This window comes from Trachurus japonicus, unplaced genomic scaffold (genome assembly GCF_045865225.1).
Source record: "Trachurus japonicus isolate A0001 unplaced genomic scaffold, Traja_1.0 AP030248.1".
Lineage (NCBI taxonomy): Eukaryota > Metazoa > Chordata > Actinopteri > Carangiformes > Carangidae > Trachurus > Trachurus japonicus.
Window position 1 is genome coordinate 82766 of NW_028220381.1, and position 14834 is coordinate 97599.

Below are 14834 nucleotides of genomic sequence, written 5' to 3' on the forward strand. Positions count from 1 at the left end.
TGTAACATCTTGAACTTTATTGCAGTCATTGCTTGTGAAAGCAGGGGCATGTCTTCTGTAGAGTTCTCAAGATTCTCAATTGTCTATGTGGCTCTGTAGTTTGGTGTCTGAGGGCACCAACAAATCTTGTCCAGGTGTTCTTCAGAGAGAAGTGGAGAAGTGAAAAGGGAGTGGAAAGGGGCAAGGAGAGTTGTTGCTGGTTCCTCCACCGAACAAATGTCTTTAAGGTAGAAATATGGAACAGTGCCTGACCATGGTTCAGGTTGGGTACAATTTCTTAATTGTGGTGAGTTTGGGCTGGCAGAATGTTCATGGATGGAGTTGAAGTATGGTAAAGGTAGGAGTCCTTCTGCACACATGACAGTGGGATTTTGGTTGTTGAGGACAATGGTTCATGAGTTGGGGTTGTGTGTCTCTTGGTGCAGTAAAATTTTGATGTAATCCTCTTGGATGTATTCTTTGGGCATCATATCTATGCTTGCACTGTTCTTCTGATCTCTTGATGGTTGTGTTCTAAAGGAAGTCTGTCATTTTCTTATCGGCCGTTGGTTCTGCATTGCTCCTCAGCTCTGTTGGTAGGTGAAGTTGCTTCAATGAGGTTCTTCGTCTTCTGGGCCATCAGGCCTGTGTTGCTCCTCAGATGTGCTGGATGGGTCTTAGGTGTGATGGAGAAGGACCTATGCATCTGGATGGTCCTTGTTGATTCCATGGAGTTCCTCTTTGTGTTGCTCTGGTTCACAGCTGGTCCCTTTGTTGGCTCTTTCCTGCAGTGACCATCTTCACAGCTGGAAATCATGGAGTGGTGTGGACGTTGGTTGTGAAAAGGCTGATTTTCACTTGCTGCATCTGTTGTATAAACAAAACATACACATCCAATATCCCCCCTTTTGACACATGGTTTTACCCATGTGTCACATTAGTGGGAGTAAAATAGTAAGAGGAGAGTGAACTTAAACAGATCTATCCAAAAGAAAGAACCAAATCAGGTTAGATAGTTAGTTTGTTAGTTTGTTAATGGTTATTCTTGTCGGTCCAGTCAGGAGTCAACCTGTTGGAAGATAGCAATTCAGTTATGTTCTTTTCCATCATCTGGTGGGGGGAAAAGAGTGATAGGGTTTAAAATATTGCATCTTATGACAGTAATGTTGGACATTTCTAAAAGTACAGTGTCAAATTTTAGTCATCGTGCTGTGGAGAGGTGAACAAAGGTGTGCCAACTGGGGAGTCTTTACAGGGAACAATCCCTCCTACTGCTTTAAAAGACTCAAAGACTGGCATTATGTAAATCGATAGCTTCTTGATTTTGGAGTGATCGCAATAGGTTCATATTTGATGAGGCCAAAACATGTGGCTGACAACCCACAGTGTCTTAGGGACCTCCTGTAGGGCTGAAATAGTTTTAACTTGTTTCAGACAAAAACAAACACACAAATAAACAAACAAACAAACATACAAACAAACAAACCTAAAAAGTGTTTTAGGTACCAGCTGGATTTTCTTTGAGTGTGCACAACAGATGTTAAACTCTTAAGAATAGCTCTAGATTGATCAGATGTTTTCTTGCCAATTGGCTGCGCGCTTACATTGTTTTCCTTAAATGGGTCCCAATCGGTCCGTGTACGAAGTATAATTCAATTGCGTTGTTCACTTCGAACCATGAGAAATGTCATTTTTAGGGGTATTTCCTATTTCATTGACGTAAGACGTACAACGCAATTCAGCGCACCGAAGTGCCCGCTTGTTCCTTTCTCCAACTTGTACAATGAAAATTGAAAAAGGAAGTCGAGAGCCGGAACCAGCCTTCAAAATAAAAGCTCCGCGTTTTGAAGCATGTTGGCTACAGCGCCGGACAATTTAAAAGAAAAAAAAAACCCGAAACGAATTAAATACAAACTCACAACAAATCGCCAAAACGATTATCATTTAATAAATGATATGAAGTGATATTTCGGCTACTTTCCCCACAACTGTCAGGATCCCTGGGGATTTTCACAATAAGGGTACCGAATCGCACTGAGATGCTGTCAACGTCCTGAGGTGAGTGTCTCGGTGAGTGAGTCAAACTTTGTTGTGGTTGAGGACTTCATCACTACTTCACTCATGAAGTAAATCACACGTTATGTTGTTTTTCATTTTTTCGACCCAACTTCTCCAACCAGTGTTTATATAGTTGACCTGAAGCTAACGGTTAGCTCCAGGAGATAATCAACGCGAGCAATGCTAATTGTTTACAGGTAAACTAGCTAACTTAGCGGTTGTAGCTAATAAACAGCTGTTGGACGCTAACGTTACATGTTGTTGTGATTATCAGCTCTTAAACTGCACCTCATTGGAATATTTTCTTCTCTAAGTCTGTGAGAAATGTCCTCATTTATGGTAGAAGTGAATAAATACGTGTTTATTTATTTATTTATTAACGCTAACGTTAGTTGTGTTCACAAAATGTGTGTAACTTATTACCAGCATCATGTTTATCCACGCAGAAGCAGTGTAAACTAAGTCTAAATGATATCTGAAATGTCATGTGTGTCTCTATTTGGCAGATGTGGGTCCACCGTGAGCTGATGCATGAACTCATCCTATGACAGCACCAGGATCAGCTTGAAACAGCCAGAGCTGGTAAGGTGAGAGTAACCAGTCCATCATTTAGATACATTTAGGGCCACCACATTTCCATGGACAACTCCCTGTCATCATTTCATCAATTTACAATGTTTAAAGTTTGAATTCAGTGGGGAAGCCTTTTGTCTTCTTCTTTGATGTGTGGAAGCACCACGCCAGCTCCACACAGGCCTGGCACAATACTACAGTCTTTTGAGTCGTGTATACACAAGTCTGAAAGATCTCATCCTTCCTTACTGTCCTACCGGAGCACTCTGCTCCCAGAATGCAGGTCTGTTAGTGACTCCCAGTATCTCTAGAAACAGACTGGGAGGTAGAGCCTTCAGTTAGCGGGCTCCTTTACTGTGGAACCAGCTCTCTCCTTGGGTCAAAGAAGCAGAGTGACACTCTAACTACATTTAAGTCTAGACTGAAGACAGAGCTTTTATTTAGGGCTGGTTCAGGTAACTCTGTAGCCTATAGCATTGTATAGCTACACAGCTACAATATAGGCTTAGACTGCTGGAGGACACATCACATTACATGAAGCCCTCTCCTCTCCTCTCTTTTTGTGTTGTCATTATCTGTTGTACTTTGGCCTTGGTCTTACACCCTCTCTGTGTTTTCCACAGATTTCTCTAGAGCTCCACCTGCAGCGCCTCCTTTCCTCTGCCCCTACACCAACCAGCCTGCCCATCAGTACTCCTGCTCTCCTGTGGATGGAGTGTCACTCACCTCAGATGCTTTTGAAGGAGCTTCAACATGTCTGCTTTCTGAGTTCCAAACTGTACCTATAAGAATGGCTTTCACAGCGAAACACAGCCTGCTTTCTAGTGCAAAGGATAGTACTAAGATACAGACATGCTGCGTGCTAGGTTTTTACAAATGTTGAACAATTAATAAATGCATTTGGAATTTATATTACCTCCAGAACATCCACTGGATCACAATTGCTTATCATATTAAGTTCAAAGTCCTTCTTTTCACCTTCAAAGCCCTCCAGAACCAGGCCCCATCCTACCTCACTGACCTTGTTGGACCGTCACACCCCTCCCACTGCCTCCGCTCCTCCTCCCAGTACCAAGCACAAAACTGGGGTTACAAAGCCTTTTCCATTGCTGCCCCCTCCGTTTTGAACTCTCCCCAACACCTGTGACTGTACTGGCTGAAATGCTTTCAAATATTTGCTCAAAACCCACCTTTTCAAACTTGCTTTTAATCCCCAAGTGTAATAAGCTTCTGTGTTTCATTGTTCATGTGTTGATCATATTCTTTATTGTATTTATTGCATATATTCTTTTATCTTGTTTGTTTTACTATGTAAAGGCGACTTTGAGTAAATAAAATGTATTGTCGTTATTAATCAGTGATTGACACAGTGCTTTGGACTAGACCACTTTTATTTCAGAACCATTTAGGTTATGAGGTCAGAAGAAACAATCATAGGGTCAAGCTACCCATCGACTGCAGAGTTTGCACAAGATGTCAAGAGCTAAACATTGTCAGAAACTCCTCTCACCTCTTGAACAGCCTGTCCCAACTCCTTCCATCAGGTCTGAGATATTGCAGTCAGATATGCAGGGCTCTTAGACTCGAGACACAGTATGTAAAGGGGTTGATGACAGTCAAGAGAACGTGACTTTAACCTCAACACATCCTTACTTAATTCTTCTGTAACAAAAAAGTTCCAAATAGGCACCACATGGTTTAAAGCATGACAACTGATATCTGAAACAATTGTAAAACAGAAATAAGATAGCAAGCAATACATTTGTATTGCACTTAAAAGTACATTGATTTATTTTTGTATGTAAACACTGCCTTTTAATTTACTGGATGATGACCAGAGAACAGATGGTTATTCCTTGTCCAGGGCACAGATGAAACGTGCACAGTAGCTCATACTGGTCACAGAAAGAGAAGTCATCATAAGTCATGGTGGCATTTTTGTTGTTTTCATCAGGGATGGTGTACACAACATGGCCTAACTCTTGTCAGTAAAAGAAAAAGAAAAAAAATGCAACAAAGATATTACTTGTGCAATTGTCCCCTTTCTTGTCACACTCCAAAGCCTATCATGATACTAAATGTCTGCAATAACTGGTAGGAGCTTTAAAATATCCACTAACTTGAAGAAATAGTGTGTTGTAGGATGTGTACATACTGCTATTACTTTAATCATGGGTGGTAACTAAATGAAATACTTTTACAGTAGTTGATGTATAGTGTTACTTTAAATGTATTACAATAAGTGACTAGATGCTAAGGAATTTGAAGAATAAGTCTGTTATACTGCCTGTCTCAGTGCACGTCAGCAAGGTTAGGACTGAAAGCAAAGTTTCATGCTTAATTGTCATGAAAAAACGTCAGTACAGTGCAGTTAATAATCACATCAGAGTCAGGTTCTGATCATTCAACATTTAATGAACAGAACATAACAAACATTTAATGAACAGAACACAACTAACATTTAATTAACAGAACACAACTCAGAACATAACTCCATTTTTTTTTTGGGGGGGGGGGGGGGGGCTCAAGGGCCCCTGATAATATCCATTGCCTCTGAAAGGCCTGCCACAGTTATGGTCGTTTGATCACTTATTGGTGCCCGGCATTTTGGGCACACACCATTCCGGTCTAGGAGGATGCGGAGGCAGCTTCCGCAGCCAATAAGGCTGCGGCAGCACAAGGCCAAGGTAGGACCTTCCATCTCAGCTGTAATGACAGCAACACAAAAAAGATGTGAAGTTTATTTCAAACTACTGAAACAGGCCATACACATTGAGAGTCGTGCTACAGTGGTGTACCTGTACACCAATGACCATCAATGACTACCACTGTGTGAAAACAGTTAAAAACAAAGTTCAGACTCATGACCTATTGATTATGTATCACTCTCACTTCAGAAGAAGGGTTATAAGTTATAATGGAACAGGCTCAGGTTTAGGAAGCTGTTTAGAGTGGAAATTATCCCTCTTGTCTAGTAGTTTAGAAGTAATGTTTGAAAAAGAAATTCACATTTTCCAAATAAACTGTGATTACTTAATGCTATAATGAAAACTGCAGACAACATGGGCATTACAAGAACAGAATTGATGGCTTAAAATTGTACTCACATCTGCATATCAGGCACCTGAAGGTGTCCCTGAGGACCTCCATTTGTTCCCTGCTGAGGCTTCCCCGCCCCTCTCTGATCTCTGCCGCCAGGGAGGGCAGAGCCTCTGCAGCCTGGAGGAAATCTTCTATTGCCCCTTGGACTTCCGAAAAATTACCCTGGCTTGTCCTTAATGAAAAAAAAAAATTATGGCATACATGTGTATGTATGTATGCTGTTTGACAAAACAATTGTATAGACTGCAGTTAAGGCATCACGCTAAGAGATACAATTCCCAGCTCATATTTGATAGTGAATATGAAGTGTTTATTTTTAAGTAACTAGACTGAAGTTGTAAAATGTTATTCTTCTTACCTCTTTCTCTTATTCCTCCAAAATTGTTGGAAGAGTTCCTCTGAGAAGGCCACCACCTTCCTCGCTCCTCTGCGCCAATACTCTAGGCCTAATTCAAGACAAAGATATTAGTGTATATTAGTGATATTAGGTACGGTAGGTAAAGCATCTGTGTAGTTACCGGTAATTGTTAAAAACACTAGAATGACTTGTTGCTTTATAGAACGTTCAATGATTGTAACATCTTAATGCCACACTCTGTAAGTTCTCACCTATCCACAACTGAAAGATAAACACTGTGATTGTGAATCATTTTTTACTTTTCCCTGTCACAGCAGTTCTAACACAAACAGACTAGCTCCCAAGTCTGCACAGTGACATGTGACCACCTGGTAAGATCAGTTAACTACTAGCTACATTGCTCATACAACATCATCCACATTCTTAGTACTCCCATACAATTATATCTTTTTTTTGAGTAGTAATAACAAAAATAATAACTTACCAGATGTCCCTGGGGAGGCCAGGATCCTCCGCCCACTGCCGTCTGTGAGGACAACATTGCCCTCAATGTTCATTGCCGCTTTTACCACAGTGGCCATGTTGTCGATATTCGCCTGGTCCTCAGTAAATGCCACATTAGTCACATTGCTGTGGAGACTTATAACTCCATCCAGTAGCTGGGCTACAACAATGGGTCTGAAACAGTGACAAACAGAGGACACCCCAGTCACCCACAGGTAGGTAATGTACACAGGTTAGAACTGTCAATGCATTTCTGATTAATCACTTCTATTTTTACATACCGGTATTTGACTATTGTGACAATCTAAACATTTAATGACAAATGGAAATTTAAACAAAATATGATTATGATCTAAACATCTGTTGACAAAAACATTGACTACATTGAGTGTGTATAAAAAATATATATTAACGTTACCTTGAATATTTTTTTTGAGGTGGAGGCGGAGGAGGGCGGGACTGTGTAGCCTGAGGGCCTGGGGGGAACTGGAATGCGACCCCACCGGGTGGTGTGGGTGCGGGGCCTGCAGGCACGGTCGATGCCCGTTCCTGGCCCTCTACCAGATATATAACACCGGGGCTTAGGTCCACATGAGCAAAATAATCATCCAGTGGGAAAACGACAGCCCCACTGTCCCTTTCCTGTAGGTAGATGCTATCTGGTAGAAGCTAAGCAACAAAGAAAGGAAAATATCGACATGTTTGTTAATATATTTCAACATAAACTTAAATGCAAAAATCCAGTGACTAGGCCTACATACAACTGAAACTACCTACTGTTACCGGTAAAAAAAAAAAAAAAAAAAAGAAAGAAAAGAAAAAAGTTCACTTAAAATTAATTGAAATTACATGATACTCCACCTGAAAGATGCGAGATATGTTCGTGACCGTCATATCCACCACTCGGACCATTAGGGTCTTCTGCCTCCTTGTTAGGGTGTATCGTTCACTCTCCATCGCTTCACGTCAGTCGATACTTCTCAGACAGGTGCCAAAAAGACCGCGGTTTGTGTCAGCAGCTTATAAAGCCTTCGGTAGTATGGTGCGCACCTACGCCATCTGCTGGTTACGTCGGAGTATTGTGGTTGACGCAAGTACCTTTTACCGGGGAAAAATTGATGAAAACGCGCCAATTTCAAAGATGAGTTTCCCAAGTTTAGATCCTCATTACGAGATGATTAAATCTATGAAGGATAACGGAAAATCTTATGAGGAGATTTCGTTAAGTCTCACGTCAATAGGTGTGCAGAGGGGCGGCAGTGTCGCCAACTTAAAGAAATTTTGTCAGCACTATGGACTGGTGCACAAAACTTGGGACAAGACCACAACCCCACAACTTGAAGTTGCTGTGGAAGAGGCCGTACAACAGGTGAGTGATGACTGTTTTTGTTTTGTTTTTTCCATCAATTCTGCCCGTTTCCATAGAAACCGAAGAACAACATCATCAACTATAACAACAGTTGTAAATAATAACAAAATGTATATTGTTAGTGTTGTTATTATGTCATTATTAACCTACTAGTTTTTTCTCGTAGCTATTATTAGTCAGATAAAATAAGAGGTCTTTATATCGTCACTGCATTAAAATACAATGAAATTGCATTATTTTTAATTCCATTATTACTATTATTATTATGACTTTAGCTCAATGATAACGTAGGAAAAATCCACACTCACACCTTGACCAGGGAACTTTTATTTATTTCTAACCCCAACATGCTCTTGTTCCTCTAGGTTGGGCCAATGTTTGGGAGGAAAATGATGACAGGGTACCTGTCTTCAAAAGGCACCAATGCTTGTGAAGGGCGAGTGGGAGCTGTTTTAAAAGCTGTTCGCCCTCGGCAACATGAAGCCCGCCAACAAGTATGCCAGAATATCTATTATATGTGATAATTTACAGATGAATGAATGAACTCTTTTATTGTTATTTCAGATCCTAATAATATTTCTTTTTAGGGTGCCCGAAACCTCAATCCTACCCCATACAATGCCGAGTACTGCGGGCAGAAACTACACATGGACCAAAATGAAAAGATGGTCATGTTTGGGGTCACTCATGTTGTGGCAGTGGATGGTTTTAGTGGAAAGGTGGTTGGCCATTCCACTATGCCAATCAAAAACAACCTCACAATATATGAAAAAGTATACAGGTATGCAGCAATTAATGTCTTAAACATGTTGTTTTGCCAAGATCAGTGAGTCTGTATCAATAAGTTACATGTGAATGTCTCCACTTTAATTTAATTAAAAATTTTTAGGACAGGTGTCAGGAATTCAATGTGACCCATTATAATTGCATTTTCAATGTTTTTTTTTTTGTTATTCTAAAAGGCAAGCAGTGCTTGATCAAGGCATGTGGGATCAACTCCGAACAGACTGCGGGGCCGAGTTCAACCTGTGCCTGTTCATGCAAGAAAAACTGGCAGGACACAGATATAGAGTGGACCGACCACCATTTCTGCGGACACCATCAACCTCAGTAAAGGAAAAATCCTGATGTTGTCATGTACAATATGCTTGCTCTTGCAATCATTTTAGATGCTTGTCCCTCATGTTAGACTTACACATAATTTTTTCTTGTTCACTCAGAACCATCGTGTTGAGAGGATTTGGCCAGAGGTTTGTATTTTGACAGTAGTTTTTCCCTCTGTGTGTATGAAAGCCTTCACTTCACAAGTACAAGATTTTTTTTACGAGCAGCTTTGTGTGAACTATTTGGTAAAATATAATTTTCATGCACTGTTTTATAGGTAAATAACCGGGTCAATTACCCAATTAAAGCCTGCCTAACCAACATGGTGGACCAAGAAGTCATTGATATGAATGACGAGACCACAAAGTTCTGTGTCTCCACCTTGGCATGTCAGGTTGCCAGTATTGGTATGAACCGCTTTGTGGAGTCATGGAATGCTCATAGAGTTCCAGGTATTAAATTACACACTTCTCTTTCTCTCTCTGTCTCTGTCTGTCTTTCTGTTTGTTTTTGTGTAGGTAATACACAAAATCATAAAGAATGATGCATTTATGCTGTTGATAACATATAGTAGTTTACAGATAATCAATGTTTGATCAGTGTTGTTGTTTGATTCTCCCCTAAGGACCATGCTTAACATGTGGCAGGGGGACTAACAATGTGAATCAGCCTGAGGCTGCAGTTGGGTACAGCCGCACCCCCTTATAGGGAGTACTGAAAGTTGTACACTGTCCTCCACACTAATAAATAAATTGAAATTGAAGTTTATTTACAAAATAGGCTACATGTATATGTGGGTAACTAACAACGCATTAACTATTAGCCTATATATTTTTGCATAGGATAAAAGTGTCTGACGTGCTGTGCAACATGCTAGATTCAAACTCTTGTCTTGTTGGACTTTTATACCATATGATGTCTCTTTTTCAGGACTCTGATGGGTTACTGAGAAATGGCACCTCACTTTCACATTTTAGCCTGGATCCCTATTCTTTGCTATGTGACACTAATCTTAATATGTGCCGATATGTTTTTCAGGCAGAGGGATTCCCAATGTGCTGGCGTCATGTGGTTGTCCAGTAAAGCTGGCTGAGGAGGTACTTCCTTGTGCCTCTGAAGCAGCTGACTGGTACGACAGAGAGAGAGGAGGGTCACTGACCAGAGGTTCCGTTTTTGGAACAGATCCATTTGCCTCTGCAGAACAGAGGGGGATCGCAAACGCGCGTTTTGCAGAGGCTTTTGGAGATATCACGTCACTGTTCAACAGCACTGTCAACAGCAACTATGGGCCACTACAGGATGCTGTTGAACACCTTATCCGTGTTTCTACCTAAAGTGAGAAACATACAATATATTACAATGGCCTAAAATTTTAATTCTGGTAGTTGTTGAGATAATGTTAATATTTTGTTGAAGTTGAAATTTGAGATGTAACTTGTTGATGACTGTTGTGTTGCTGTCATTACAGCTGAGATGGAAGGTCCCACATCCTCCTAGACCGGAATGGTGTGTGCCCAAAATGCCGGGCACCAATAAGTGATCAAACGACCATAACTGTGGCAGGCCTTTCAGAGGCAATGGATATTATCAGGGGCCCTTGAGTCCCCCCCCCCCCCCCAAAAAAAAATGGAGTTATGTTCTGAGTTGTGTTCTGTTAATTAAATGTTAGTTGTGTTCTGTTCATTAAATGTTTGTTATGTTCTGTTCATTAAATGTTGAATGATCAGAACCTGACTCTGATGTGATTATTAACTGCACTGTACTGACGTTTTTTCATGACAATTAAGCATGAAACTTTGCTTTCAGTCCTAACCTTGCTGACGTGCACTGAGACAGGCAGTATAACAGACTTATTCTTCAAATTCCTTAGCATCTAGTCACTTATTGTAATACATTTAAAGTAACACTATACATCAACTACTGTAAAAGTATTTCATTTAGTTACCACCCATGATTAAAGTAATAGCAGTATGTACACATCCTACAACACACTATTTCTTCAAGTTAGTGGATATTTTAAAGCTCCTACCAGTTATTGCAGACATTTAGTATCATGATAGGCTTTGGAGTGTGACAAGAAAGGGGACAATTGCACAAGTAATATCTTTGTTGCATTTTTTTTCTTTTTCTTTTACTGACAAGAGTTAGGCCATGTTGTGTACACCATCCCTGATGAAAACAACAAAAATGCCACCATGACTTATGATGACTTCTCTTTCTGTGACCAGTATGAGCTACTGTGCACGTTTCATCTGTGCCCTGGACAAGGAATAACCATCTGTTCTCTGGTCATCATCCAGTAAATTAAAAGGCAGTGTTTACATACAAAAATAAATCAATGTACTTTTAAGTGCAATACAAATGTATTGCTTGCTATCTTATTTCTGTTTTACAATTGTTTCAGATATCAGTTGTCATGCTTTAAACCATGTGGTGCCTATTTGGAACTTTTTTGTTACAGAAGAATTAAGTAAGGATGTGTTGAGGTTAAAGTCACGTTCTCTTGACTGTCATCAACCCCTTTACATACTGTGTCTCGAGTCTAAGAGCCCTGCATATCTGACTGCAATATCTCAGACCTGATGGAAGGAGTTGGGACAGGCTGTTCAAGAGGTGAGAGGAGTTTCTGACAATGTTTAGCTCTTGACATCTTGTGCAAACTCTGCAGTCGATGGGTAGCTTGACCCTATGATTGTTTCTTCTGACCTCATAACCTAAATGGTTCTGAAATAAAAGTGGTCTAGTCCAAAGCACTGTGTCAATCACTGATTAATAACGACAATACATTTTATTTACTCAAAGTCGCCTTTACATAGTAAAACAAACAAGATAAAAGAATATATGCAATAAATACAATAAAGAATATGATCAACACATGAACAATGAAACACAGAAGCTTATTACACTTGGGGATTAAAAGCAAGTTTGAAAAGGTGGGTTTTGAGCAAATATTTGAAAGCATTTCAGCCAGTACAGTCACAGGTGTTGGGGAGAGTTCAAAACGGAGGGGGCAGCAATGGAAAAGGCTTTGTAACCCCAGTTTTGTGCTTGGTACTGGGAGGAGGAGCGGAGGCAGTGGGAGGGGTGTGACGGTCCAACAAGGTCAGTGAGGTAGGATGGGGCCTGGTTCTGGAGGGCTTTGAAGGTGAAAAGAAGGACTTTGAACTTAATATGATAAGCAATTGTGATCCAGTGGATGTTCTGGAGGTAATATAAATTCCAAATGCATTTATTAATTGTTCAACATTTGTAAAAACCTAGCACGCAGCATGTCTGTATCTTAGTACTATCCTTTGCACTAGAAAGCAGGCTGTGTTTCGCTGTGAAAGCCATTCTTATAGGTACAGTTTGGAACTCAGAAAGCAGACATGTTGAAGCTCCTTCAAAAGCATCTGAGGTGAGTGACACTCCATCCACAGGAGAGCAGGAGTACTGATGGGCAGGCTGGTTGGTGTAGGGGCAGAGGAAAGGAGGCGCTGCAGGTGGAGCTCTAGAGAAATCTGTGGAAAACACAGAGAGGGTGTAAGACCAAGGCCAAAGTACAACAGATAATGACAACACAAAAAGAGAGGAGAGGAGAGGGCTTCATGTAATGTGATGTGTCCTCCAGCAGTCTAAGCCTATATTGTAGCTGTGTAGCTATACAATGCTATAGGCTACAGAGTTACCTGAACCAGCCCTAAATAAAAGCTCTGTCTTCAGTCTAGACTTAAATGTAGTTAGAGTGTCACTCTGCTTCTTTGACCCAAGGAGAGAGCTGGTTCCACAGTAAAGGAGCCCGCTAACTGAAGGCTCTACCTCCCAGTCTGTTTCTAGAGATACTGGGAGTCACTAACAGACCTGCATTCTGGGAGCAGAGTGCTCCGGTAGGACAGTAAGGAAGGATGAGATCTTTCAGACTTGTGTATACACGACTCAAAAGACTGTAGTATTGTGCCAGGCCTGTGTGGAGCTGGCGTGGTGCTTCCACACATCAAAGAAGAAGACAAAAGGCTTCCCCACTGAATTCAAACTTTAAACATTGTAAATTGATGAAATGATGACAGGGAGTCGTCCATGGAAATGTGGTGGCCCTAAATGTATCTAAATGATGGACTGGTTACTCTCACCTTACCAGCTCTGGCTGTTTCAAGCTGATCCTGGTGCTGTCATAGGATGAGTTCATGCATCAGCTCACGGTGGACCCACATCTGCCAAATAGAGACACACATGACATTTCAGATATCATTTAGACTTAGTTTACACTGCTTCTGCGTGGATAAACATGATGCTGGTAATAAGTTACACACATTTTGTGAACACAACTAACGTTAGCGTTAATAAATAAATAAATAAACACGTATTTATTCACTTCTACCATAAATGAGGACATTTCTCACAGACTTAGAGAAGAAAATATTCCAATGAGGTGCAGTTTAAGAGCTGATAATCACAACAACATGTAACGTTAGCGTCCAACAGCTGTTTATTAGCTACAACCGCTAAGTTAGCTAGTTTACCTGTAAACAATTAGCATTGCTCGCGTTGATTATCTCCTGGAGCTAACCGTTAGCTTCAGGTCAACTATATAAACACTGGTTGGAGAAGTTGGGTCGAAAAAATGAAAAACAACATAACGTGTGATTTACTTCATGAGTGAAGTAGTGATGAAGTCCTCAACCACAACAAAGTTTGACTCACTCACCGAGACACTCACCTCAGGACGTTGACAGCATCTCAGTGCGATTCGGTACCCTTATTGTGAAAATCCCCAGGGATCCTGACAGTTGTGGGGAAAGTAGCCGAAATATCACTTCATATCATTTATTAAATGATAATCGTTTTGGCGATTTGTTGTGAGTTTGTATTTAATTCGTTTCGGGTTTTTTTTTTCTTTTAAATTGTCCGGCGCTGTAGCCAACATGCTTCAAAACGCGGAGCTTTTATTTTGAAGGCTGGTTCCGGCTCTCGACTTCCTTTTTCAATTTTCATTGTACAAGTTGGAGAAAGGAACAAGCGGGCACTTCGGTGCGCTGAATTGCGTTGTACGTCTTACGTCAATGAAATAGGAAATACCCCTAAAAATGACATTTCTCATGGTTCGAAGTGAACAACGCAATTGAATTATACTTCGTACACGGACCCCAATCTTCCCTCTAATTATAAGTGTAAATGTGTAGAACCAAATGGTTTGTGGTGTACATGTCAAAATTGAATTGGTGTGAGAGAGAATGATAAAACACATCTGTGTTGTCCGGTAGATGTGTGCTCCAGTATCAACTCTCTTTCCCAACCAACCTTTTTCAAATGTCTCATCAGGTCCTGGTGACACAAGAGGTTCAATGCAGTTCCTCTGGTGTCAAAACTGTTTTTCTGGCTTCTGTAACAAGCTTGGAAAAGGCCGTTAAGGGTTGCAATTTCCATTGATATGCATACTGCAGGTCTAGGGTGTGGTGAACAAAGTAGTGTGAAAAACATTTGGCTCCAAATTAGATCAGTTTGTTTTGCTACATCTGGGGTTGAGACCAGACAAAGGCCTAATTTGCACATCAAGTATCTGCCCATCAGGTTAATTGGGTAGTTTTCAGAGGGCATGAATGCATGTTTGAAATTTGACTTTAGCCCATAGTATCTCTAACTATTTTGACCTGATCACATAATTTTTGCTCAGTTCTTTCATAACCAGTGTCAGTGTTCAAACACAATTTGTAGTTATGTGTATAATCTATACACTCTATGGTGTGTGTGAATGTGGTGCAGTACCTTTCTCAGATTTCACAGGTTGGTTAAGCTTGTCAGCAAGGATCC

The 14834-nt window shown here is 40.7% G+C and overlaps 1 protein-coding gene and 2 long non-coding RNA genes across 5 annotated transcripts; 2 read left to right on the forward strand and 1 right to left on the reverse strand.

Annotated features, from left to right (window-relative positions):
• Positions 1-1887: 1887 nt before the first annotated feature.
• On the forward strand, positions 1888-3922 carry LOC146960543 (uncharacterized). 2 transcript variants are annotated; one of them, XR_015035421.1, is made up of 3 exons: positions 1888-2049; positions 2544-2619; positions 3234-3922. It is a non-coding gene; the product is annotated as an uncharacterized LOC146960543 (long non-coding RNA). The 2 variants fall into 2 exon arrangements; XR_015035420.1 differs by having other exon boundaries at positions 1922-2037.
• A 5005-nt stretch (positions 3923-8927) lies between these two features.
• Positions 8928-10639, forward strand: LOC146960544 (uncharacterized). Its single transcript, XM_085772287.1, has 5 exons — positions 8928-9053; positions 9164-9193; positions 9325-9499; positions 10086-10382; positions 10516-10639. The coding sequence occupies exons 1-4, from the start codon at positions 8928-8930 to the stop codon at positions 10379-10381; spliced, it is 627 nt and encodes a 208-aa protein (XP_085628413.1). The 3' UTR covers position 10382; positions 10516-10639.
• A 1219-nt stretch (positions 10640-11858) lies between these two features.
• On the reverse strand, positions 11859-13893 carry LOC146960545 (uncharacterized). Of its 2 annotated transcripts, none has more exons than XR_015035423.1 (3): positions 13732-13893; positions 13162-13237; positions 11859-12547 (listed from the first exon to the last, which is right to left on the reverse strand). It is a non-coding gene; the product is annotated as an uncharacterized LOC146960545 (long non-coding RNA). The 2 variants fall into 2 exon arrangements; XR_015035422.1 differs by having other exon boundaries at positions 13744-13857.
• Positions 13894-14834: the final 941 nt, after the last annotated feature.

What these genes read in the sequence shown, in the direction of transcription:
- LOC146960544 (XM_085772287.1), top strand. Translation starts at nt 8,928, where the DNA reads ATGTGGGATCAACTCCGAACAGACTGCGGGGCCGAGTTCAACCTGTGC. An exon ending in TTGAGAGGATTTGGCCAGAG is followed by an intron (nt 9,194 to 9,324) that starts GTTTGTATTTTG and finishes ACTGTTTTATAG; the next exon opens with GTAAATAACCGGGTCAATTA. An exon ending in GAATGCTCATAGAGTTCCAG is followed by an intron (nt 9,500 to 10,085) that starts GTATTAAATTAC and finishes TATGTTTTTCAG; the next exon opens with GCAGAGGGATTCCCAATGTG.